Raw genomic sequence first — 26,886 nt, 5'->3', positions numbered from 1 at the left:
TGAGATGTTATTAAAAAAAATAATTCCTTATGTTCTGATCCCTAACTGTTTTTGAGGCTCTAATCTTCCCTTACCCCCAATTAAATACATTGACCCAGATTTGGAGTTTGGCGGATAGGTTACTCCTTCACAAACATGACAGATATATCATCCGCCATATTACAAGCAACCCCGGGTGGGTAACTCTGCTCCGCCAGCAGAGTTTACAGAGTTTTGACTACTCTGCGCTCCGTTGCGAACTCGGAGTTTAGGAAAACTCTGACTCCGTGGTGGAGAGGAGTTAGCCAGCCCCTCCATCCTCCCTAATTAATTGTAATTTTTTTGAAAAAGGCACTTACCTGCTGTGGCTGCCTCCTGCTCACCGTGGCCACTCTCCTTCCTCGTCCTCACTGTCCTTGTCTATTTTAAACTACTAGGTTGTACATCTTGCTCGTGCACTTGCATATGTGCCAGACGTACAACATAGGGGTCTCCAATAGAAACAGACAGAGAAGACGAGGAAGGAGAGCGGCCACGGAGAGGAGGAAGCAGCCACAGCAAATAAGTGCCTTTAAAAAAAAATATATAATTAGTTATGAAGGAGGAGGGAGTGGAGTTTCACTGAGGCTTTTTCCAGCTCCGTGGAACTCCGCACAGAGGCACTACGCCAGCTCCACCCAGACTTAATTACAAATACCATTTATTTCTTTTGTCGGTTTTGTGTAGTGTGGGTCCACTGGCGGTTTTTTGTGTTTTACACAGAAGATAACCCTAAACTGGTGAGGGGCACTGACAACTTCACACCCTGTCTTTAAATAAGCAATAGTTTCTGGTGGGGATGCCAAGCTTCAAATAGGTGAGGCCACTGCTCCTCCTATCTTGAGTCTAATAATTGCTGCTGGAATAAAGTTTCTCAGGCACAGTGATTGCCTCCACCATGGCCTCTCATCCTGGTCAACACTCCCTTTCTGTAGAGGACCTTGAAGAGGGTGTTTTTAAAGGTAACAAAGACAGGAGAAAGTATTTCCAGTTAAATATGTCTTGGAGGTGTATAGCTGTGATACCTACATTGTTTTTACCCATATGTTTTTTTTTCAACAAAGGGGTCAAAGACAATATATAGGAAAATATAAGACCATTATGAAAAAATCCAACAGGCGTGTTATGGAAATATAGATTGATGCAAATTTTGTCTCAAAAATATTGTGATGTCAGAAATGTCGTGGGGCAGAATACTCCAGGTAAGAATGTCATTTTGTTTATAAATATTTTATATTGTTATTAAATATAGTTGAACATATCATTTGTTATTATTTTGTTGAGTTCTTTTTAGTTTTTGTATTGAGTTCTTTTTAGTTTTTGTATTGCAAAATGTTATTAATATATATATTGAAGTTTTATGTAGCAAACTCAACCCAAAGGCATTAAAGAGTTTTACACGAGCAGCAGTTACATTACATTATACTAGGATACATTTATTTTTGTAGGCAGAGGGAGATTAAGTGAACTACCCAGAATCACAGGATGTTGAGCCAACACTGAGACTAGAACCTGGTTCTCCAGTTCTAAATTTGGCAGCTCTGGCTGTTACCCCACATCCTCACCATCATTATATTAAAATTAATTATGTATTATTATTTTTTTGTCTTTGATTTGGTAATACATTAAAAGTTTAGCATTTGTTAATGCATTTTTTTTATTGGGAGTAATTGGGTTTGTAATGGGACTCTTAAATGTCACCCCTTCAAGTCCAACCCTTTACCCTTCTGTGGGTCAGGTTTTATTTTACAAGAATTTAAAAAAAGATAGTTCTTTGTGATTGAATTTTAAAAATTACTCTCATTTATATAGTTATTATTATATTTATTTGGATGTTTTTACTATTGTCTATGCATATTATTTTAATATTTTTAAATACTAGGGGTTTGTTATTCTAACTATAAATATTCATAATTTTATCTTATGATTTGTGTTTTATTAATAGATGATTTATTTAAATGTTGTAGGATATTGGGTTATTATTGGTTGTGCAGGATGTTGTACCTACTCAAATATTAGAACTGCAATTTCCCCTTACCAAGCACCCCATTGTCTTTTTTGATTCTTACAGGGTAGTGTAACATTCCAAGGCCTACTCATGGGAGGTGTTGTGAGCTAGTAATTACCATTTGCTGGCCAAAATAAATATCCAGTCAGTTCATTTATTATACACATACTACTAAATACTACACATTAGTTTGCAAATAAACACATCAGGGCGATTGAAAATACCTTAGATGACATTCTGCAATCAAATTTGATCCCTAAGGGGTCATGATCTCGAAAATCCCACTACCCCCTACCTATACTAGAGTGACATCAAAATATAGGAGTTGATTAGGATTGCGGTGAATCCGCATCCTCCGGGCCGGCGTGCGGATTCACCGCTGTGGTAATTGAAAAGACCCCCGCCACATTAGGATGGCTGGGGGTCATCGGCGGACGGGAAAACCGTCCGCCACTTTTCTGCCGCGGTCGACTTCCGACCGTGGCGGAAAAGCTCTAATATGGTGGCGGTGTCTAGCATATCGTGCATTTTTAACTTTGCGGCGGGTGCTGCTTAAAGCAGCACCCGCCGCAATGTAAAATATACGGCATGTGACCGCCAGGTTGGAGGTCACATCCTAATTCCACCGGAGGGACCGCCGCTGCCCCTGCGGACGGTCCCTCCACCTCAGGGGTGCATCCTAATAGGTGCCATAGGGAGGTTATCACTTTAAAAACAACAAGCCTATTACCATTATCAAGGGTCTTCACAATGTATAAAGTAAGCTTATTGGCAATATCAAAAGTACACCACAAAGCAATTGTCGAAACTCATCAACATTTCACTACAGTCATTAATCACGTGTCAATACAATCCTTAATGTCAAAACGCATTTCCACATTGATCAAAAAATCATTGTCAGTGTAATGAATAATAAAGTACTGAAAATAAACTATGTGGCTGTATCATTTTTTTATACTTTCAGGCCTCATAAAATGCAGCCAGAGAACCAGCCCTCTGAGATGGCTGCACTCCGAGCTGAAGAGCAACAGCTTCAAACTCGAGAGTGCTTTAAAAATATGCAAAAATCCTCGGGGTTCCCAAATGTTAGGACGTGAGTCACTTTTAAATTGTGTTCTGGGGGGTGCTGCAACTCTAGCTGCCCCTGCAGCACTTCCTTGTTGGTGGTGCTCCTGCCCTCCTGAGGTGACCACAAGAAGAAGAACAATATGGAAATGTGCATCCTTTGAGGCAGCTAGGGGCACTGAATATTTTAACAGTGGGTCTCCATTGTGGTCAGGATCCCTTCTGCCTTTTTCCTTGGTGTTTTTCCTCTTCATCCTGAGGTGTCTGGTCCCACCTGAGACACTCCCAAAGTAACAGGAGTGACGGGGGCTGTGGGGGTGGAGCAAGGCCCTGACACCCTGACCAGCCTCCTCAAACTCAGCCACCTCCCTAATCCCACATCGGGTCAGCATGGCCTTCTTTTCCCACTTGTGCTCAATGTGGACAAGACCCAGCCTGCTGTGTGGCCTCTGACCCACAGATACATGTATGGGATAGAGGGGGCACTCTCAGCCCTTTCCTTTGCTGGGGGACCCTGGACTGGGGTTCCTGACCCAAAAATGTTCTTTATGCTGGCCCCGGGGGAGATGGGGATCCCCAAGGACAAAGAGTGGAACACTCCTCCCTTGAAATTATTAATTAAACCTCATGCTGACCATCCAGTATTGCCCACCCTGGAGGTAATATCTAAGAACACTGCAAAACCCCTAGTCTTCCATTTTCAAAGGTGGTCAAAAGTCCTTTTTTATGCTGGTGGCGAGCTCTAACCAACAGGAGCAGATGTAGCAGACGCTCTCACCTCCAAAGGGGCACATTCCTTGACAGCTTTCCTCCTTTCCATTCTCTCTGGTGCTCCTGCCCTCCTGCTGGGACACAGAAGTACAGATCTTCATTCAATTGGTCCTTAGAGGAAGTAAGGGGTCCATCCTCACTGGCCCTTGGAGAATCCCACTGGTCTGGGGGTCAACTGGGGGTAGACTCCTTATTCCTTTAGGGCATCCTCCCAGCTGTCCATGCATACTGCTGCAGTCATGGAAAGTTCTAGAAGCCAGGCATGCCTGGCCAATTGTAGGATGCCACATCAACTCTCGACTTCTGCCGCATCCCTCCTGCACTGCATGCTGGGACAGTCCAAGATGGCACAGCTCAGAAGTCACTGGTCACATCTCCTCTGAGAGCATCAGCTCCACGCCTCACAGACATCTCTGCCAGGGCTTTTCCCAACAAAACATCAAACAGGTGTCCCCGCCTGTGTTGGCTCCAGTTGTCTGGGCTTCCTCCTTTGTTCAGTAGCCCTGGGCTGTTTTCAGCCCTGATATAGTGTGCCGGCTGATTAACACTAACAGATTTTATTCCCAAAGCCTTCCTCCTCAGGATCTGAGGATGCACTTTTAATGACTTCTTTTTGTGTAGGAGGCCTTTGTTCCTTCTGCTGGGGAGCAGCGTAATTCACTTGCACCAGCAGGGTAACAAAAACCCTGGGCTCTGATCATGAGCTGAGCCAGAGAAATATGAAAATTCTGTATGCCCCATAAAGTATACTTGTATGATCCTCACACTTATGTATTTGAACAGGATGCACACTTTTCACTCCTGTTTGATATCATGTTGGACTTTCTGAGCCAAAAATAAGTGACCCTGCACTCTAAGGAAGATTACCCCCTATGTGTGTAATACAGTGTCAGTTCAGAAAAACAGTTAACAATACTGACTTTACTTATGGGTGCCTACTAATATTTTAAGGTCTATCCCAGGTCACAACTAGCCTTGCAGAGTCTACGCAGTGTTTGGCTATATGTGTGTAGTTACAGAGCGGCGCATGATGGAAGTCTCATAGTCCCAGCCCTCACATGTGTGCACATGCATGTGCACATGTGTTGACATGTAACCAGCTAAGTACCCCTTACCCTAGATGCATTGCAGTGTCCTTATCTTAAAGGGTGGACACTGGCGGTAAACACATGCAGTCCATGAGCCAATTCATTGCTGTGGGTGAGACACATATAGTAAAACTCACCTACAATAAGTACAAAACCTTGTGATTCAAAAAGCAAAAAAATAAATCTGGGCGCACTGAATGGACAGAAACCAACAAGGAATATATCTTGTACAAACTCAGCATATTCAGTACATGATTCTGGTAAAAATATAACTAACCAATTCTGGTAAATCTATAACTAACCCATAATCAACAAATATATTTCTTTACAATAAGAATCCAACATCTGTAAACTAAATTTATATTATTGTGCCAGACCAAATGACAAGCCACTATTTTGGTGAACTGTTGATTCTACTTATGGTTGATTTCTGGACTGTTTATTGGAACTCTAGATCTAAATGGAACAGTTCAGTTTTTCTAAACTCTCTTTCTAAAACCAGAAGACTTTGAATGCCACTACACAAAGTAGGGTAAAAGTAAGGTAAAAGTCAGTGTTCCCGAATCGACCTAGGCCGTAGTACCTGTTGAACGTTGTCTAGGCACACTAGTCTGCAATAGTAAGAGTACTTACCTCATCCCTGTAGCATGCTAAGAAGAGGATGACCAGCGTGATGAACAAGTAAACCCTCCAAAGGGTGGGAACGCAGATGAGTCGTTGAAGAAAAAATTAACACCTTTGTATTAGTTTCCTACTGTGTCCATTTACCATGGTATTATCATGGGTGAGACGCAGGTAGTGAGACTCACCACGGTACAAAATCCAAACCGGTCTCACCCACGGTATTATCGTGGGTGAGACGCAGGTAGTGAGACTCACCCACGGTACAAAATCCAAACCGGTCTCACCCACGGTATTATCGTGGGTGAGACACAGGTAGTGAGACTCACCCACGGTACAAAATCCAAACCGGTCTCACCCACGGTATTATCGTGGGTGGGACGCAGGTAGTGAGACTCACCACGGTACAAAATCCAAACCGGTTGATCAAAAAGCAAATAATCTTGGTATACTAAATGGGGGGGGGGAATCCCTTTGGCAACAAATGTAATGTTTATTTTTGTATGTTTTCAAAAGTACATATTATTTGGTGAGTTATGATAATTTTTTTACATTATATATACTTTTTTTAAACTGTAATGTCTGTTTTAAACATGACATATATTTTGAAAGTTAATATAACATTTAACACTTAAAATTCAAAATAATTACCTAGTCAATATTTTTTACTGTAAGTGCAAAGTGTGTAAATTCTTCAATATTTTTTAATGATATTTTTGTTGTGAATAATCTGTCATACAACTGGTGTCATATGCGTAGAAACACACGTGTATAGCTTAACTGTCAACCAACAGAGGGACCTTTCTCTTTATCCTGTATTCTTCAATAATGTAGGGCAAGAATACTTCTTTATATCACACCATACCTACGTAATAACAATTATTAAAACAACAATAACAAAAATAACAATATTAATATTATTAATAATATTGATGATTGATTATTGTAATAGTAATAAGAATAATACATAAAAATAAGAATAATAGCAAAATAAAAATGAAAATGATAATGAGGAGAAGGAGAAGAAGAAAAAGGAGAAGACGAAAAAGAAGAAGAAGAGGAAGAAGAAGAAGATAAAGAAGAAGAAGAAGGAGAAGAAGAAGTTACTAGGGAGATGGGGTGTTGAAAATGTCTGTATTTGTTTTCACCTAATTACATTAAGGGGTCGATTCCGATTCGGGAAAAAAAACCGTCCGTACGGTTTGTATCCGGAGCCCTCTCCGTATGAATCGTACCCGTCCGTCCGAGTCTCGAAGTACGATTCATATTCTGTGAATCCGTCCGAATCGTCGCGATCCGTACGTATTGCAAGGCTGAAACCGTGAACCGTACGACTCGTACACATACCGTATGACTCGTACACATGCCGTACGACCCGTCGACCCCTAAATGTTATGGAAACTTTGCAAAACTATGTGTAAATATGTGAAATGTGAATCCATATTTTACCGCTATATTTCAGTATTAAATGAATCCTCACATCAATTTGGGCCCATTGTGAAGCCAATTACTTGTTAAGTGTGCCAATTCCAAATTTGAACTGTCATTATTTCGGGTGGGGTTGCAAGCAAATCAATATAGCCTGAATGGGACAACTAAATGGAAATGTCAAAAGTGAAGACCCAATGACCTTACACACATTATGGGGCATATTTATCAATGTGTGGCGTCGCCCTTGTGCCGCACAAGCGAGACACAACACTAAAGTCAGATTTATCAAGCCACAAAGGCCATCTTGCCTGGCCCCGCTTTGCTTGATAAATCTGGAGTAACCCAAGGTAGTATAAATCGCTGCATTGTAAAACTCTGCCCCAGGGAGACCTTCCATGGGTGGAGCGTGGGTGGAGCATGGGAGGAGCATGGGTGGAGCGTGGGTGGAGCATAGGTGGAGCATGGGTGGAGCATGGGTGGAGCATGGGTGGAGCGTGGGTGGAGCATGGGTGGAGCGTGGGTGGAGCATGGGTGGAGCGTAGGTGGAGCATGGGTGGAGCATGGGTGGAGCATGGGTGGAGCGTGGGTGGAGCATGGGTGGAACATGGGTGAAGCATGGGTGGAGCATGGGTGGAGCATGGGTGGAGCATGGGTGGAGCATGGGTGGAGCGTGGGTGGAGCATGAGTGGAGCATGGGTGGAGAGTGGGTGGAGCGTGGGTGGAGCGTGGGTGGAGCATGGGTGGAGCATGGGTGGAGCGTGGGTGGAGCATGGGTGGAGCATGGGTGGAGCGTGGGTGGAGCGTGGGTGGAGCTTGGGTGGAGCATGGGTGGAGCGTGGGTGGAGCATGGGTGGAGCGTGGGAGGAGCGTGGGTGGAGCGTGGGTGGAGCATGGGTGGAGCGTGGGTGGAGCATGGGTGGAGCATGGGTGGAGCGTGGGTGGAGCGTGGGTGGAGCATGGGTGGAGCATGGGTGGAGCTTGGGTGGAGCATGGGTGGAGCGTGGGTGGAGCATGGGTGGAGCATGGGTGGAGCATGGGTGGAGCATGGGTGGAGCATGGGTGGAGCATGGGTGGAGCGTGGGTGGAGCATGGGTGGAGCATGGGTGTTCCCACTCATCCAATCATGGATTTTGGTGCATTCACTTATTTACCAAAAGTGGTAAACCTGGGAAAGCATCAAAATGATACTCCTTCCCAGAGGGGATTTGCAACAAGAATAAATATATGTATTTATCCTCAGTGTTTCCAATTTTTCAGTGTCCTACATTCTGCAGCCCACATAGACAGAGGTTAATGCCTCTGTGGATTGTTTTTGTGCAGGAAGGTGCCCCTTCTTGCACAAAAACAAATCTGCCTGCAATGCCGGCACCCTTGCTCCATGATGCAAGGGTACCTGAGTTGGCTCAAGCAGCATATTGTGAGCCAGTGCAAGGAAAGGAAAGGACTGGTATGCAGCGTATTATGCTAAATATGGCGCATTACCGCCCTGTCACGCAGCACAGCAAGGTGGCCTGCTGCGCTGCATGGAATAATCATAATATTCCACTATGAATTTATGTCCGGTGAAAAAGGTAATGGTGATAAAATATATTAAAAATTGTGTTTGTTGAAGCCGGGCTAAATTATGTTATACGGGCAATAGCACTGGACCTACTGTCTGATCCAGAAGCAATTACTGTTGCTCTGTTTTTTATACTTGAAGGAAAATTAAATAGAGTCTTTTCTAAAGTCGACGTTTGACTAAGATGCATTTCTTTTAAGTAATATCCTTTTAAGGTATTGTTGTTAAAAAAAGGTTATACATATGCAAAAAGTTATTACCTAGTTTGCAATTTGTGTATAGGCTCAGTTTTGTTAATATGGACAGAAAAGTCTAAAACAGCGGATGTATTACTATTATTAATATTATTATTATTATTATTATTAATATTATTTTTACTAATAATAATATTATTATTATATTATTAGTGTCTTAGTTGAATACTTTAAAAATGACCCTAGGCCCAGCTGTTAGTGGCTTGGTCTGTCCTACACAAATACCACACCATACTTACACAGGATCTGGCACTCTGTGTCAATAATAATATTAATACGATTATTGTTATTATTATTATTAGTAATAGTAGTAGCAGTAGTAGTAGCATTAGATGTTGAATACTTTAAAAATGAACCTCAGCTCAGATGCTAGTGGCTCTGTCTGTTCTATACAAATACCACACCATACTTTCACTGGGTCTGGCACTCGGTGCCCTAAACTGGACACTGTAGCCTAGAGGATCCAGGGACAAGTGCTACTGCAGCCTTCTGAAGATGAGAAGAAGCAGATGAGTTACTCTTTCACCAGTTCTAACAAACACTGTATACTAGTAGGTAGTTAAGGTCTCCATGGATCTGTTCTATATCAAGCCTAGAGTATTCTCGAATGTTGGACATTCTCTGGCTATTTCACTATAAAAAAGATGGAGGTGTCTTCACAAGATTGAGAAGTTATGTCATAGAACAGGATGTCCATTGCTGTTACCACACCACCTTAAAAGACATAATATACATTCACAAGTACTCACGTGTCACAAAATGGAGCAGGCAAGCTGTGCCCAAAGATATGACTCTGAGTCAAGCCCCTCTGTGAGAAACAAGGTAGAAGGTCCAATTAGAGGTAGGACCAGGGGCCCTGCAGGATAAAAGGAGTCTGTACCTAAAAACTAACAGAATCTACACCTAGAAACTAAAGGAGAATATACCTAGAAACTAACATATTATACACCTAGAAACTAACAGAGTCTGCACCCAGAAACTAACAGACACTACACCTAGAAACTAACAGAGTGTAAACCTAGAAACTAAAGGAGACTATACCTAGAAACTAACAGAGTCTACACCTAGAAACTAACAGAGTCTACACCTAGAAGCTAACAGAGTCAGCACCTAGAAACTAACAGAATCTACACCTAGAAACTAACAGAGTCAGCACCTAGAAACTAACAGAATCTACACCTAGAAACTAACAGAGACTACACCTAGAAACAGAGTGTAAACCTAGAAACTAAAGGAGTCTACACCTAGAAACTAACAGAGTCTACACCTAGAAACTAACAGAGTTAGCACCTAGAAACTAACAGAATCTACACCTAGAAACTAACGGCGACTACACCTAGAAACAGAGTGTAAATCTAGAAACTAAAGGAGACTATACCTAGAAACTAACAGAGTCTACACCTAGAAACTAACAGAGTCAGCACCTAGAAACTAACAGAATCTACACCCAGAAACTAACAGAGACTACACCTAGCAACAGAGTGTAAACCTAGAAACTAAGGGAGACTATACCTAGAAATTGACAGATTCTACACCTCGAAACTAATGGAGTCTACACCTAGAAACTAACAGAGTCAGCACCTAGAAACTAACAGAATCTACACCCAGAAACTAACAGAGACTACACCTAGAAACAGAGTGTAAACTTAGAAACTAAGGGAGACTATACCTAGAAATTGACTGATTCTACACCTAGAAACTAATGGAGTCTACACCTACAAACTAACAGAACTAATGGAGTCTACACCTAGAAACTATCAGAAACTAATGGAGTCTACACCTAGAAACTAACAGGTGTACACCTAGAACCTAGAAGAAGAAAACCACTGCAATGAGTGGACAGTATAAAAAGAGGGACATTACAATCCACAGATCCAGCTATGGGTTACGAGGTATTTTGGTCTTGCCTTGTTTCGTTCTATTTTGGCATGCATTCATATTGCATTAGGATACTTTTGTTTTTGTTGTGTGGCCAAGATTTCCCATCATTCTTGGCACCAACATTTTCCAAGCCTTGATAGAGGCATTGAAAAATTGTCACCGCTCAAGGTCTGGTCAGAATGGACGAGCTGGTCAGAAGCTCAAATGTTTGTATTATTGTCTCATGTGAGTGCATGTAAAGTACATGGACTTAATAAGTTGCACGTATGTGAGTAGGAGGATTCATAAATATAGCTGCATATTGCCTTGGCTAAATGTAGGCGTATGTTAATAAAAAGGAATGAGAAATGTTGCTGCGCATTACTTTGGCTAAATGTACGTGTTCTGCCTTATTTTGTGTTAGGATACTTTCCAACAATACATCAAGAAGAAGGTCACCTGGACATACCTATATGAGCAGACATACATGAGCACCAGGGAACAAGGTCACATGATAAGAACGGATGAATCATGCATTGTAAACAGAGTGATCATGAAGCCAGAACTCAAAGTAAGTGGTATTGCAAGTCTACATTTGAGAAAGATAATTTTATAAAAGTATTAATCGATCTTCACTATTTCATAAACAATAAATAGCTTTTTAAGTGCACAGAAATCATTGTTTCTCGTACATGTAGTCAAATATTTCAAAAACAGGGACATGTGTCTAGTATGTGTTGCCTTTGAACCTTTAGCACTTGCTTCTCATGTTCTCTTGGGCACTTGACCCAAAGTGTGTGACTTTGCTGCATCTCTTTCCACCCTCACACCTGACATGACCTGCACTCACACACATATTGATGTTTGTGCAGCAGCTCACTTTGAAACACTGCAGTTGGAATAAAAATATTCTCTGTAAAGTGTTCTGTTACTTCTGGGTTATCAAATACCACGGTGAGATAACAAGCATTGGCACTGACGAGGCAGCTATAATTCACAGATAACTAACCACTGAACCTCTCCTAAGGTGTGGTAATTAAAGAAATACACCAAATCACTGACAGGTATCTCGCAAACTATTAAAAGGAAATCTGGAATATAGTTCACAAGTTACCCAACAACCATATGCCTCAAGAGTCAACAAAAGTGATCTTACTGTTCTTGGCTCAGCTTCAATAGAATGTCTTGAGGTTCATTCTCTGTGCAGACATGTTGAAAGACCAAAGTATTTAGGAAGCAATTCAGCCAGATCTAACTGCAATGGTTAAAATTAAAGAAGGAAACTAGATTCAAAATATAAACATTAAGGGGTGATACCCCCTATGCAGCAGTGAGTACAGCCCTCAGACACTCCTAAACAAGAGTAACCTTGGGCGTAGTTCGCGTAGCAGCGCTACGCATAGCTACGCGAAGTACACGACGCATGCTATGTGTAGCTACACGAGCTGCGTAGTGCGGTAGGGAAAATGCTGTTCGCAATGATTGCACAGTGCCAGATGCTTGTCCGCACTGTGCAATCATTGCAAACGGGTTCATGCACAGTGCAAGCGATCGTGTTTCTGGCGCTCAAGCAGATTAGTACTCGAGTGGCAGCTTTCTCAACGTGGACTGGTAGTTTCTCATCGTGAGTGGTCGCGAGCATACACAACCAATTGCAATGAGAAACCTGACCTCCCCTAATTGAGAATCTAGTCAGGAGGGTTATTTTCCACGCTCCTGATTGGCAACTTGATGTTGCCGATTGCGAAGGAGGATAAAGTCTCGCAAGGATGTTAATTTTCCTCGCTCGCGGTCACCAACTTGACGTTGAGGACCGCGAGCGAGTAAACAATGCCCGCTAAGCGTTTTTGCACTGTGCTAAGTGCAGTGCGCGTAGCGCATAATTGCGCAAACTCCGCGCACTCCGCGAGCATAGCGTAGTTTTCCACCCAGGCCTACACAAGTGTAAAATAATATCACCAAATCAAGTTTAGCTCAACTTTCTGGTATTGCCTAGAATGTGGGTGTGATAAATACATATTGATGTCAACAAGAAGCATTTAATCTTACCATTCAGTAACTGGTGGCAGCTTCTGGTTTTGAAGTTACAGGCAGTAAACTAGGGGCCATATTTACAAAGAGTTTTTGTGTTTTGCTAATTTGCCGATTCACAGAACTGGGAATCGCAAAATATGTTAAACACACATTTCTTCACAGGTGTTTGCAATTACAAAATAACAAATTGCAAAACAAATGCTATTTGGTAATCACAAACATTTACATTTGTACATGTTGCCGTAGGTGAGCATCAGCCTCAGAAAAAAACTATGTGACAGGTAATAATTAGTTTGACACTCAGCATAACTAAGATTCCACCCTTAGGTGTTTGAAGCGCAAGGGCCTGAATGAATGTATGACATATACCACCCAAAAACTGACTAACCTGTCAAATGAGGATGATTTGTCACCATGTTAAACAGGTTCCCATACTTGTGAGGCAAGAAATAGAGTAACCCACCATATGGGTGTGCTACATCTTGTGTTTAGAAGCTACTAGAGTCATGCTAAGCAGTAGGGAGGTTAAGACAATCTTGGATAAGAACTGATTCCTTCTCATCCAGAAAAGGAGTCTGTCCATATTTTAAAATTGTCCAGACACATACAGAGATGGAGCTCATAAACTTTATAAAATACAAGGAATAAGAGATCAGAGAGATAGATTGTTTAAGAGATGTGTCAAAAACATGAATTTGTAAATATTTAAAATTCAATGCCTTGGGAAAATTGCTGCATAGTGGAAGGGATAGACATAGGTTTATATAGACAACATAATTCATAAGTTATGACTTGGCAGGAGAAATTTGGAACTTCTTTTAGTATTAGCTCTAAAGTTCTTCTTGCTGGTATCTTTTCCAAAGCTAAGCTGGCTTACCCAATACTGTCACATTAACATACTGAGTTGAGTAACCAAATCTTTCTTGTATTTATACAAACTACAACAGCTTAGAATGAGAACCGCCCTGCATCCATTTTGTCTGTGGTCTCTCTGCATTTCAGTGGGCCTCCACTCCTAGCTCCTGGAAGTAGTCAGCCTGACCTCACCGCTGAGTTTGCAGTTTGTGACTGTTGCTGGTGTAATATCTGAGAGAGATGACACTACACGCCCTTTGCCTATAATGAAAGTACTGGTCGATTATTGTGATGGGTTTTTCAGGGGATCTGATGGTGTATGTTGCTGTTTATGTTCTGTAGCTCATCTAGATATGTGAGATAAAGTAGGGGTGCCTTAAGTGAAATTGTGACTGGTGCCTCCAGGAGGGTATCCTTTTGAGGCGCCGCAAAGTTAATCTATGGATTTGTGAGAGTGGGCTAGGGGTTTATGCAAAGGGTCTGCAGAGGCTAAAATGCATTGATACACTAGTTGTGTTTTTTGTTATTCCATTTGTAGGATTTGATGTAATCAGAGATTAATGTAAGTGGCTATGAATGATTGCCCTCATACCATCACCCTTCTCACATCATTTCATGTATTGCATTTAAACATTTATACAGTGTTTCAAGTGCCTAGGTGGGGGACTGAAGCACCTTCTTGAGCATGTGGCACGCTACACAATAGGGGTATTCTTACTTGGAAGGGTGCTACATTCATAGTGATCTCCAGTACTTTCATATCTTGCCCCTGAGTGGTTTGTTTCACTATCTTGGCAATGATATTCTGATGGTGGTCCTACCCTGCAGTGGTTTAGTTCTGGTATTGGAGCTTCATCTGGGCTGCTTAGGTTTGTGCTTACTCCACAGTCTGCACTGGTTAAAGTTGGCTGATGTGGTATCCAGTTGTAATGCCTCTTCTGCAATTTGTGCACCATTGCTGTCAACTGAAGAGGATCCTGGAGAGGGTGCCCAGAGAATATGGTCATTCATGGTCAAAAAGTGGTGTGTTACTCAGATCAGATCATACATGTAGTGATCATGAGACTTTGGCTGTTCTATTGCTGAGCGCTCCAAGTGGTTTAATGCTGAAATCAGAGGATCCAATTGTGCGGGTTCATTATTTTGGGAATAGACATGCTCATACTTCATCCCTTATTTTTGAGTGGTTGTGAATTTTCAGAGGTTGGATGGCAAGGATTTCCTATTGAACAATAGCTCAAGGCACTAATGTTAAAAAAAAGGTCCATGTTTTGCAATTTTAGAGGAATTGTTGCATTAGGTATTGCAGGATTTTCCCTTGAAAGACTTTGTAGATAATACAGTGCCTTAAAAATCAACAATCTTGCAACTGTTAGCCAAAGATATGCTTAAAGTACAGTGGTGTTGAGCAACAGTGAAGCAACAGTTTTGCTGCAGTGTCTTGGAACCTTTTTAGTTACTGTCATACAAAAGAAGAGGTGACAAGTAGCAGCCTATTGGCAGTGTTGGTTATTGATATTATAAGGGCGAGATTAGATTCTGGTCATGACATTACCCTAAATAGGGAAATATGTACCTTAGTGGGATTTTCATAATATTGCAGTTAAAACAAATCCATAATCAAGAGCCATGGGAAAGCATTGAAAAACTTTGGAATAAAACTTCTGGGATTTAATAATTGACTATCCTCTGGCTATTTATATGATTAACTACACATTATGTGTGCGTCTGTATCATTAATATTCTAATCTTGAATTGCATAACCTTGGTTTAAGATTGATCTACACCTTGCTGGGAGCAGGGTGTTTTGATACTATGAGATCCCTGGCTTCGATCTCTGTGGATCCCTACAGATACATGACCCAAGGTTTAAAGGTTTTAGATGTGAATATTCAAAGTACATAGTTAGATGGCTTTTAAACAATCCATCGATGATCCAAAGTGCTCAACAACAGTGATGAAGTTTTTGTGTCATGGCTCCATACCAGCAGTATGTTCACAGTCTGCAGTCACAGTCAGTGTCAAGACTCCATGCCAACATGCTGTCTTTCGGGGAAGCACCAATTCCCTTATTTAGGATTTTACTGGAACATTCCATACACCTCTACCTGTTGCCTGACACCAAAGTCAAAATTGACATACACCAGCCCTTGTTGGCCTTTAAGATGGCAGGAGATCCTTTTTGATGGATGCTCAGGAATTTTAAGTTTCTAAAGTCTCATTAAGAGACTTTGATGGTGGACGGTGTTGAGTGTAGTGGATATATCTAATAACGGTCATGATATTTCCTCATAGTTGGATAATGATAATGACTTTGTGCCTTTATTCTCCTCCTTCATTTGTTGGTAGTTTTGCAATTACGCTATTGCTTCTGTAATGTTGTGTAAGTGTATTGATATAAGGTGTCAGTGCCTCAGGGTTCTCTTTGTTGTCTGTCATTCAGAATGTTGCACTTTATGAAATTCCTAATCAAACAAACCTGTGATGCACTAAAGAAAACCTCAAGCAGCACAGATTCAGCACTAGGCCTAAGACCAACATTTTGTCCCATTTCTCCATCTTAACCAATGCTCAAGTTCTCTCATCTGAGATTCATTGGGCCTGCAGTAGGTTTATTAGGAGTATTCTTATCAGTCAATTCTTTATTTGCATACTTGAGCTTGTTTTACTCTGCAGGTGAGGTGCATCCAGGTACAGAAAATTCGCTACGTCTGGGACAGTTCCAAGAAGCAGTTCCAGAAAATTGGGTGAGTTAAACCTGCTGTTCATTCACATGTGTCTCCATAGTCAGACATCCTCTTACAAATGCTCTCTAACCTGGCAAATGTTACTTTACACATTGCAGGGTTCTGGAAGACAAATACTCCTGCTCAGAGATACACTCAAAATTTGGATCAGGATTTACAAGCAAAGAGCACCTCATCCGGTGAGCTCCTGCATGCAAAGCTGCTTTATAGTGGTCTTGTAAAACAAATCAGTGGTACCCTTTCACTAAGAACTTTTAAAACAATGTCGGCCCATACTCCTCTTGGTCTCACTCACATTTATTTTATTTATTTATGTATTTAAATTTATATACCAGCCCACAGCTACCCACAATGGTTTCCCGGAGCCATCAAGAAAACAGCAAAGGGAGGAGAGACTGTGTAGTAGGTGCTTTGTAACAGTTAAAAGTGATGAATGCAAACAATGAACTTCTGTATGCAATGTGAGTAAGTACTATGGAGGGGGACGAGTTAAGCAAAATGTTTTCTGCCCCTCTGCATATCTGCACATGTTGGTGTGAACTCCAGGCTTTCTATATAGGTCTTTAATAACTGCTCACTTACCTGCTTCAATTGGTTTTCTGACACTCACATAAACACCTTGATCCTTAATGTATGTGTTTAGATTTACTCATGTGTATATTTACCCTTACACTTTTCGGTAACTGTAAAGTAAAGTGTAAAGTTACTCCAAAATGTAGACTTACATTTCCCTACTCCCAGAAACAAGGGGCCTTATTTATGAAGAGTGACGCATCGCTGCGTGAAAACAGCGATGCGTCACTTTTCACTGTGCTCTCCCTGCAACATGATTGATACGTCATATTTATAATATGACGCATCATGTCGCAAGGAGTTACAGATAAATCAGTATTTCTGACGTATCTGTAAGCGCAAAAGACACGCATTGCTGGAGAGTGTCACAAAAGTGACGCAACTCCAGCAATGCGTCCTTTCACATGGGGAAAGCCCCATGTGAAAAGGCCTGCGTCAGTCTTACGCCTGCTGTGAGGCAGACGCTAGATTTTGACGCAACAGCGTCCTAAAAGTGACGCAGTGAAATCTCATAGATTTCACTGCGTCACTATTACGAGGCTACTTGCGGGGAACGCCCACTCTGCATACATTATACCTGACGCAGGTATAATGTAGCGCAGGGGTTTACAAAGTGACGCATCTACCTAGATGCGTCACTTTGTAAATATGGCGCAACAAGGCGCACCGGCAGCTTAAAAGGCACGCACGGCCTCATAAATGAGGCCCAAGGAAGTGAAGCCAAATGCGTGAGTAAATAGTACCTATTTACACATAGGTGAAGCCGTCTACCACATGGGCGGAGATCGCTGTCAGGCAAAGTACAGGGAAAACTCAAAATATAATGTAAAGTGAGAATACGCTCACTTTATTCTTTGATATATGGATATCACTGAGGAGACGAAGATCGTCTCCTTACAAGAAAGAATTTCTTCCTTTACCTTGCCCCAATTTTGTTTGAGCCTACATATCAAGCAGTTCATGTTCTAGATCAGATACTTTCTAATTTAATATTGGAAGTAGATACTCCCACACTGTTAGTTTGGACGGACCACTATCTGATTAAATTTAGGTGGACATGTGTAGGGAGGACCCAACCACTAGGTGGGTCAATGTCTCGGGTGTCGAGAGCTTTTCACAAGATTCAGTCAGAGGCCTTTTGTAAGGCTTTGGAAGGGTAAATGCCTGCTTTCTCGGTTGCTGTGGTTGGTGATGCTGGCCTCTTGGAGAATTGGATTGGCTCCTCTACCTGTGAACTTGTGGCCAAACGTTTGTGGCGGTTACGCCGACCTAAGTCTTCCTGTTCCACGCACTCAGACTCCCTCAAAGAGGTTAAGAGCAACTGTAAACATCTTGAAAGACTGTACAGGTTATCCTATAACCTGACTGCTAAAACTAGATCTAAAGCTGCAATAAAAAAATATTATTAAGAGGTCAAAATTACAAAAAAAAAATCTATTTTGATGACTCAATTATAAAAGCAGGCATCAACTCTAGAGAAATGTTAAAGTTGTGAATACCTCCACATCCCTGGCGGCCTGTGTAGGTGGTTAGGAACCCACTGTGGATTGGTGCGAACAATTGGCTCACTATTTTCAGAATAAGATTGTAAATATTCAAGCCGGTCTCCTCCCTTCTATGCAGGTGGAGGAGATTATGGGGGCCAATCTGCAGTCTAGCCTAATACATGATTTATGATTCATGGTTCAACCCTTTCACTTGATAGGTTTGATCAGATCTCATTGGAAAGATCACTATTAGCAATGTGTAGCCTTCAGTCTGGCTCTCTCTCTGATCCATGACCTGGGCCTTTTGGGTTAAGGGTAGGTGTCATTAATTAACTGGCCAATAAACTTTTGAATGCCTCTCTTTCATCAGCCATAGTACCCCGTGACTGGAAACAGGCTAACATCTTGCCTCTGGTGAAGCAACCCCAGCCTGACTCTGGTGATCCATCCAACCACAGACTTATTTCTCTGCTTCTTGTTCTCTCGAAAGTTCTGGAGACGCATGTCAACCAGCAGCTGTTCCATATATATATGTAAAGTGCAAAATAAAAAGTATAGCTCTATTATCTTATCTTGAAACTATTTTTTAAAATTATTTAATCAAAAATGTTTTTCTTAATAAACAATTATACATTTAAATATTGATTAAAATCCCTCCTACTGTAGAATGTTTACTTTTATTCAATCTGTGTTAAAACAGTCAGAACTAAGCTCATGCCTCCGTAAGGTGACCTTCAGGAATCCTCGGTTCTAACTGAACCTTTTCCTGGTCTCTTCCGGATTTCCTGCATCATCTAGGACTGGGGAACAGAAATCTTCCAAGATCCACCAGCTTGTCCTTTGGATACAGGGCCAATGAGCAGCACCTTAGGCCAGGGCAAGAACACCATCATTTTACATGTTCACGTTTTAAACTTGATGGGCCCGATTCACAGAACTAATTTAAGACAAAATCCTAAACTTACTACTTTTGGTATTCACAGAAGTTAGGATTTTGTCTTAAGTTTGTCTTAAAACAGACTTAAGACAAAATCCTAACTTAAGTCTGTCCTAAAGTCTGTCTCAAGTCTGTCTTAAGACAAACTTAAGACAAAATCCTAACTTCTGTGACTACCAAAAGTAGTAAGTTTAGGATTTTGTCTTAAATTAGTTCTGTGAATCAGGCCAGACATCTTTCTTGTACATAGACATTTGCTACACATTTACTTGCATGCCTTCATAGGATAATATTCTCTGAACTGGCTTCGCTTAGATTCACAATTCTTCATTGGCATTTTTATCATAAACCTTGAACATTCAGTACAAGGGCTAAGTTCAGTGTGCAAAATATTGTCATTTGTTCTTGTACGGATGGCGGACATATAATCAATAATGGCAGCCTAACTGGAGCTTCAGCATGGGAAATGGATGAGGTTTATTATATAAATGGCATCCCTCCTGTGTTTAGTTGGAGGAGCATTTTCCTGACACTTCTGGTGTTACCCATGTCGGAATTCCATCCCAGTCGATTTCTGTTTACCTCCTGAGAGGGACAGAACCCCTCTCTACACCAAGACAGGTTTCTTGATGACACTTACCCACAGATAACAGGGGAGTGAGATCACCCTTCAAAGATTCTGGCAGATTTACCCGCCGTAAGTACATTAGGTTAGGGAGCGCTAGGTACAAGCACAAATTATAAATGCCTTTACTTACAAGCATACAATCGATGTAATAGTACAATGGTTGAACTCGTTATCTTCTTCACCATTCTCGTAATGCTGATTACTCTATTCTGTTTCCTCCCATTAATAATCGCAGCACATGTGTTTCACCAAAGAATCATAATGCCTCAATAAATACTGAAATGCCACTTTGCGTTTTTCTTGTGTATCAATTTGAATATGCATGAGTTGCCAAATGAAAGAGTTCTAGATCAGTTACCATGATTTCTTTGTATAGTCAGGGTTGCCATATTCTTAGGTTACATATTCCATCTATCACCTTACCAGGTTAAGGGTACAGATGGTGCACAGCAAGCTAGTAGGACTAACGCAAACATATCCTGATGGTGTTTTTAAAATCGGTCTTGCACAGTTTTGGTGTTTATGTTCTCTGACAAATGCGCAGGTTTTACCTAAAAAGTATGAGCTCTATGACAGTTGATGATGTGTTGTGAAGCCAAGAGATGCATTGATTCTGAGATGTGGCAAGGCTGCAGTGCGAGGGCCTGCATTGTAATCGAGGATCCCGTTGACAAATCCTGAGATGTGAAGTCCAATTTTGAAGATACAGCGTGAAGTCGAGGTGATGCATTGGTTCCTAAGAACTGCAAGGTTGCGATGTGGAGTTCAGTGTTGGAGTCAAGGCTGCCATCAATGACAGATGCGAGGGCCTGCACTGAGATTGCATCACAGTCAGGGCAATGCTGCGATTCCAAAGAGCTGCAATGTGATGTGGGTCTTTGTGACGGATACAATCCATGGAGCAGTGACGATGCAGTGGTTCAGCTTGGGATTGTGACGTGCAGCAGAGGAGATGCATTGGTTTTGCTGTGTCCACAGAGACTGGCAGAGCACCTTCAGCTCAAGAATCTAGGACTAGGATCTACTTGACAGGGTAGCCTATTATGTCTCTGAGGCTTCAGATCAGGAGGCCAGCGAATTAGCCTTTGGAGTCGCTCTGAGTTCTGGGTTCAAGAGATGCAGGTCAATCCCAGGCAAGAGGGCAGGAGGTCAGTACAGCAAAGCAGCAGTTCCTTGAGAGCAGCAGTCCAGCAGAGTGGCAGTCCTTGTAGCAGCACAGCAGTCCTTCTTTTCTGATAGAGCATCTACAGGTCCAGAAGTGTACTGAAGTGGTGTTGTCCATTATTTAAACCCAGTCAGTTGTACCTTTTTTAAAGTTTGAAACACTCTTTAGGAGGAAAACATGAGCAAAACAAATAAAAAAACAGGTCATCGCAAAACAATGCAAACACACTAGGAGAACCATAAGGCAGTGTGGAGGGTTGGGCGTTCAACCAGAAGGGTGCATTCTCATGTCTTCGGCAAAGGTCAAGAGCTGGAGAAACCCTGGAAGGACCTGTCAGGCCTTTGAATCACCATGGCAGTAGGTGTGATCAGCTGGGGAAGGAAAAGGCTGGGGAGGGGAGGGAAGAATACGGGGAGGCGGGGGAGGAGTAATAGACCAGCCTCTACCTGGAATGAGCATGAAAAGGAAGGTAGAGAGGGGGAAAGAAAAGGGGAGGGGTGCATAATGTGGGCCGTCCATACTACTGTAGGGTATCCCTAAGGAGAAGGGAGTGGTGCCCAAGAGTAAAGAGTGGCGGCACAAGCAGGGGTTGGTGGAGGAAAGCCTGGGGGCACACAGAAAGGGGGGCAGTAGTCCAATCTGTGCATCAGCCATGAAGCAAAATGACATGGATTTATAAAGTTCACAATAACCACAAGACATCAAGGTGCTCAAGAAGGGAGAACTCCAACGAAAAAGACCAAAGAAAAACAAGTATCGCTAGGAAAATTGCTGGCCATAAATTAAATAATGAAAAGCCATAATTTCAATGCTTTCCGAGTACTCTGCCACTGCTGATCAGATTTAAAAGTACATATGTTTCTCCTCTAAACATGACAAAAGTGGTGTTTATCTGATTGGCATATTTTTGGTACTTGTAAGTCCCTTATAGAATGGTATACCATATACCCAGAGCCTGTACTTCACGTGCTACTAGTGGGCCTGCAGCACTCATTGTGCCACCCACACAAGTAGCCTTTCAAACCTGCCTCAGGCCTGCCACTGCAGTGCGTGTGTGTGCAGTTTGCATTGAAGAATTTTTTTTTACGAAAACATAAATATATGAATAAAGATATTTCTATGTAACTAATACATGAAGTCTGTGCGTCATGTCTAATAGTAAATTGAATTCTGTGAAATCATACAATTTGTACTTTTAAATGTTGTGCCGACCATGGAAGATTTATAGGAAGCTAACAACACTCATGAGCAATTATATGCCAACTGCAGGACTTAAGCTGAGCACCCCTCAAAGTCTCCATCCACTTCTAAAATCCTTAGGCACAACAGAGACTTGCACGGTTCAGACCACTGTTCAGGTCTATGGCTATTCCAGCACAAAGAGTTGAGCTTTACCAATTCCATAAAACAATGCACAGCTGCAACCATATTACAGAGGTGTGGAGCAAATTATGTAGGGGTAAGATGCAGTTTGGGAAAGGGAGAGGTGATTTGATAGCAAGCTACAAAGAGGGGTTCTCTCCATTGACAGAACTCAGAATAAGAAAGTATTTAGAAAAAGTAAGCAGTTTTTACAAATCTGAATTACATTGAGTGAGGAGTTCAACAGAGTAAAGTATAATCTATTAATTTACAAATACACATTGAACAATATATTTATTTAATTAGATTTATGTTTATTTATTTTAGTGAGAAGTCATCAGATAGGATATTTTAGTTGTGTTCTTGCACAATAGGGTGTAGCCATGCAATAGTTCATTTCTCAACTTAGCATAGTCCACAATAGTGCCTTCCTTGATCCCAATCATACATTCCGTGCCTTCACCGCATACCCCGCCTCTACTTGATGGTCTGGCTTTGGTTGTGTCCTCCTATCTACAGTTGCAGATGAGCCCACATGGCAGCATCATCATAGAAACTCAGGGCCTCCAAGCATCAGGACCACCACCATGCAAATGAGAAAATTCACTTATTTCTAAGCTCCCCGGGAGTTGTTGTGATACTTAACCCCTCCCATGCTTATGACGAGTTCAGCTCATCATGAGCCACGGTGCTCGTGTGCTCATGGCCATTAGAACGCTCACACACGGGGCTAATTCCCCTGCTGTGCTGAGCATTCTAAGGAAACGGGTGTGGCCGTGCACACGAGCACCGTGGCTCATGACGAGCTGAGCTCATCACGAGCACTGGGGCGCTGTGCGCGCCCCTCCGCCCGCCCAGCAGAGCAGGGGAATTAGCCCGCGCAGCCAAAGGGTTAATTTAGTACCATGTTAGTCAACGTACTGCCCTGTTTGTAATACCCAAAGGAGCCCTAAGCCCAAAAGATACCAGAAATCCAAAGCTTTGGCAGATATGCTCCACATGTGTTTCCTGCATCATATCTATCTTCTATCTATATATATATAAAAACAAATGTATGTCTGTCGGTCTGTCTGTCTGTCTGTTTGTCCTTTATGCATTACTACACCATTCATCCGATCGCCATGAAACTTTGGGAAGTTGTTGAGTACACTCCCGCAAAGGTTTCTGGTATAACATTTTTTGAAATATCGGCCCCCCAGGGCCCTCATAATCTTTCGAATACTGATATACGCACCAGAAGGAAAAACAACAAATCCAAATCGTGTATCCACAAGCAGTCAAATAAATAAATAGAATTAAATCGACACTTTGAAATGTTTTCCATATTAAAATGGATAAGTTTCAATAAAAATGACACAATGTAAATTGAATGTTATCATGACGAGTTTCCTTGAGTTTCCTTTCTTTGGAGATCGCAGCAAAGCTAGTGTGTAATAAGAAAGTGACCAAGTGTTAGTGAACCTGCCTGCATTAGCATATGAGTCTGTAATTGAAGGATTGGTTAACGAGAATAACACTGTCAATCAACAATCTATCTTAGGGAAAAGATCTGTGGACCAAATACCATTGAAGTGGACATCATCCCCATTTGGAAACTACTTTTCAAAGAGGTATGCTGGAGCTGGAGGGAAAGGGGTGTTATTTGGATGTTAAAACACATTGTATAATTACAAAGTATGCTGATGAATGTATACTTCATGAAAAGATAACACCTCTTGTGAAACTCCTTCTAAGAGGGGGTCTCTTTCTTGACATAATGACCGTAAGTGGAATTATACTTTTAAAAATCATGACCATGAACTAAGACGTCCACACTTACGCTAGGTTACACACTAAAGCCTGTGAAGATTGCCAAATGTAATAACTGTTTAAAATGTTGTCAGATTTCACTTTTATTTTTTCTGAGAAAAACCTGCATATGTGAAAATAACTTTACATACGTGCTTTTCTAGAAAATATCTTACCAGTAAAAAGTGAAATTTGATTAGGTTTTCTGATAAAGAAACTTTACCGTCTTCTCATCTGTGTTGTAAGGTACATTTAACATGGTCTGACAAATTTTCTGTCGCAAAGCCCTTCTCCGCCACTGAGACCCTTATGGGTGAGTAGCCACACTTTACGAACCCCTGATTGATTGATTGACAAATTCTGAACGGTACAAGGTGAGAAAGCAATCAAAGGTGAAGGCATAGTCAGTATGAGATATGCATTGATCACAGAAACGTAACCCATGTTATGCATTTGTTGCAGGTCCTAAATCCATTCTATTGGTTTCAAGCTGCCAGCATCAGCCTCTGGGTGGCCTATGCTTACTATGAATATTCATTTGCAATATTGACACTTACAATTATATCCATCGGTGTCACGGTGCATGATCTCAGGAAGGTGAGTGTCTTGGACAAGTGGATTTCATTCACATGTGGGTCCTATCTTTGGGAAATTTATTTTAAGCTAATGCCAATATGTTCATGACTACAGACAGCTTTAATACTCTGACACAGATCAGGTAACCCATACAGAAATAGCAATGTTAAAATTCTGGATTGTTACCTTGGAAATAATTGGAGATAAACTTCTCTCATGGCTTGAGAAATGGATATTTCCTATGGCAAGTATATTTTCTCAGTGGCAAATAACAGAAAAAAATTAATGGATCCAAATATGTTATCAGGTGCATTTGTACCTTCTGTACAATTAAGTATGCATAAACCCAACCATATGCATGCAAGCAGAAGTTCACAAAACATTTCATGAAGCACTAGTGGAAACGTGTCCTTGTTTCAGGTTTCCAAAAGTAGTTTACAACACATTTGTGAATTCTTAAAATTCAGAAAATTGCACTCTTACAAGCAAGTAAACTTGCAGGTTAAGATTTACTTTTTTTTTTAATGGGTCCTTCAACTTTTATGTATGATTACACATCTAACCTCTAAAAAGAGTATAAAGCACGTTTTATGACATAGTAATGTTTTGTCATTCAGACAAAACATTCTGAATGACATTCACTTTTTCCGGCAGCAAGTGATGTTCTGGTTCTAGAAAAACTGGATTTAACTGCAGTATATTTTTGCATCAATTATCCGAACTACCTGCTCTGGATCATAATCTGAAAATGCCCATATTTTATTCTGTTTGAAAAAATCTATGTGTAGGAAGTTGGGTCCCTATATTGTGTCCTAAAATGAAGAATACTGTGCAGAGAGTCGAGTGTTTCCCATATTGGTACACAGGGACAAAAGTAGATAATACTAATGATCTCGTTGTAGTAGTGTGGGTGAGAAGCTAGGCTTATCAGAGTGTAGTGCTAAGTATTTGCTGAACTCACAGAGGCAATAGAGGAAACATACACTCAAGAATAAATCTAAGAGCAGTTTGTAAAAATAACATTTATGTTTATATAATTTTTAAGACCAAGAACTTCCTTCACAAGTAAGTACATTTTAAGCTAGGAATATGATGTTTTAAACTATTTTTTAGGTGAAATAAGGTTAGGGAGAGTTAGTAGAGATGTATTAAGAGTACACAGTTTGTTATTTTAAATTTTATTGTGTAGTGTCGCGTAGTTTTGGTAGTGTAGTATTCAGTGTTAATATTGTAATTCGTTATTGATGGATAGTGTAGTAGTTTATTAGTTATGTGTTATCAATTATGTGGGAATGTTTTTGTTTTTACGGAAGGGCATTGTGTTAATTTTTTGCAGAATTAAGTTGTGGAGTTATGGTGGGGATGAAGATGCATTTTATTTTTTATTTTAAAAGGGAATAATATATCGTTTCATTGAAACTACTATTTTTGACTTCATTTTCTAGAGTGGGTCTTTTTTTTAATCTATTTTTCGTGTTTTTGGTGTTTCGACTAAAGAGAGAATTTCGTTGTTTGATCTCAATTTTTACTTTTGCATTTTTTTCAGGAATAATATTTGGATCGTTGTTGTTTGCGATTTCTACTGGTTTGAGGACAATCTATTGCAACACAATTGTCAGCTGTTTTAATTTTTTTTATATATGGGTGGGATATTATGTATTTTTTATGTGCTTTGCTGTTAATACATTTTGGGCCTAATTACAATGTGGCTTGGAAATCCTCCAACCGCTTGTTGGAGTCTTTCCGACCAACATTGTAATTTTAAACTCCAACCACCGCTTTAGGATGGTGGCGGGTGACTGCAACTTAGTTCCAACATGTTCAAGGAGCCAGTCGGTCAGTCAGAACTGCATCATAATTTCCTTAAGGACGGCGTTTCCGCCGTCTGGATTATGATGTTGGTTTCCGACAGCCAATCCATGTCAGCCTTTACAACATGAATTGGTTGTCATAAACTGACTATGGGGGCCCTTTGAATGGCCCCCTCCCCTCTGGCCCTCTGCATTTGGACCTGGGGGACACCTATAGTGTCCCCCCCTGTGAAGTGCCTGCAAAAC

The 26,886-nt window shown here is 41.3% G+C and overlaps 1 protein-coding gene across 1 annotated transcript in view; it reads left to right on the top strand.

Moving 5' to 3' along the window:
* LOC144792100 (putative cation-transporting ATPase 13A4) overlaps positions 1–26,886 on the top strand; it is a 307,439-nt gene that overhangs the window by 6,904 nt on the left and 273,649 nt on the right. The window contains exons 3-7 of the mRNA XM_078666970.1: positions 11,102–11,248; positions 16,243–16,313; positions 16,412–16,492; positions 24,006–24,075; positions 24,716–24,850. Coding sequence (XP_078523096.1) covers positions 11,102–11,248; positions 16,243–16,313; positions 16,412–16,492; positions 24,006–24,075; positions 24,716–24,850 — 504 coding nt within the window. The remainder of the gene's footprint in view (positions 1–11,101; positions 11,249–16,242; positions 16,314–16,411; positions 16,493–24,005; positions 24,076–24,715; positions 24,851–26,886) is intronic.

The sequence above is a fragment of the Lissotriton helveticus genome, chromosome 11 (assembly GCF_964261635.1).
Source record: "Lissotriton helveticus chromosome 11, aLisHel1.1, whole genome shotgun sequence".
In the NCBI taxonomy this organism is placed as follows: Eukaryota; Metazoa; Chordata; class Amphibia; order Caudata; family Salamandridae; genus Lissotriton; species Lissotriton helveticus.
Note: the sequence above shows the minus strand (reverse complement) of the source record. Positions and strands in the feature narration are given on the sequence as shown.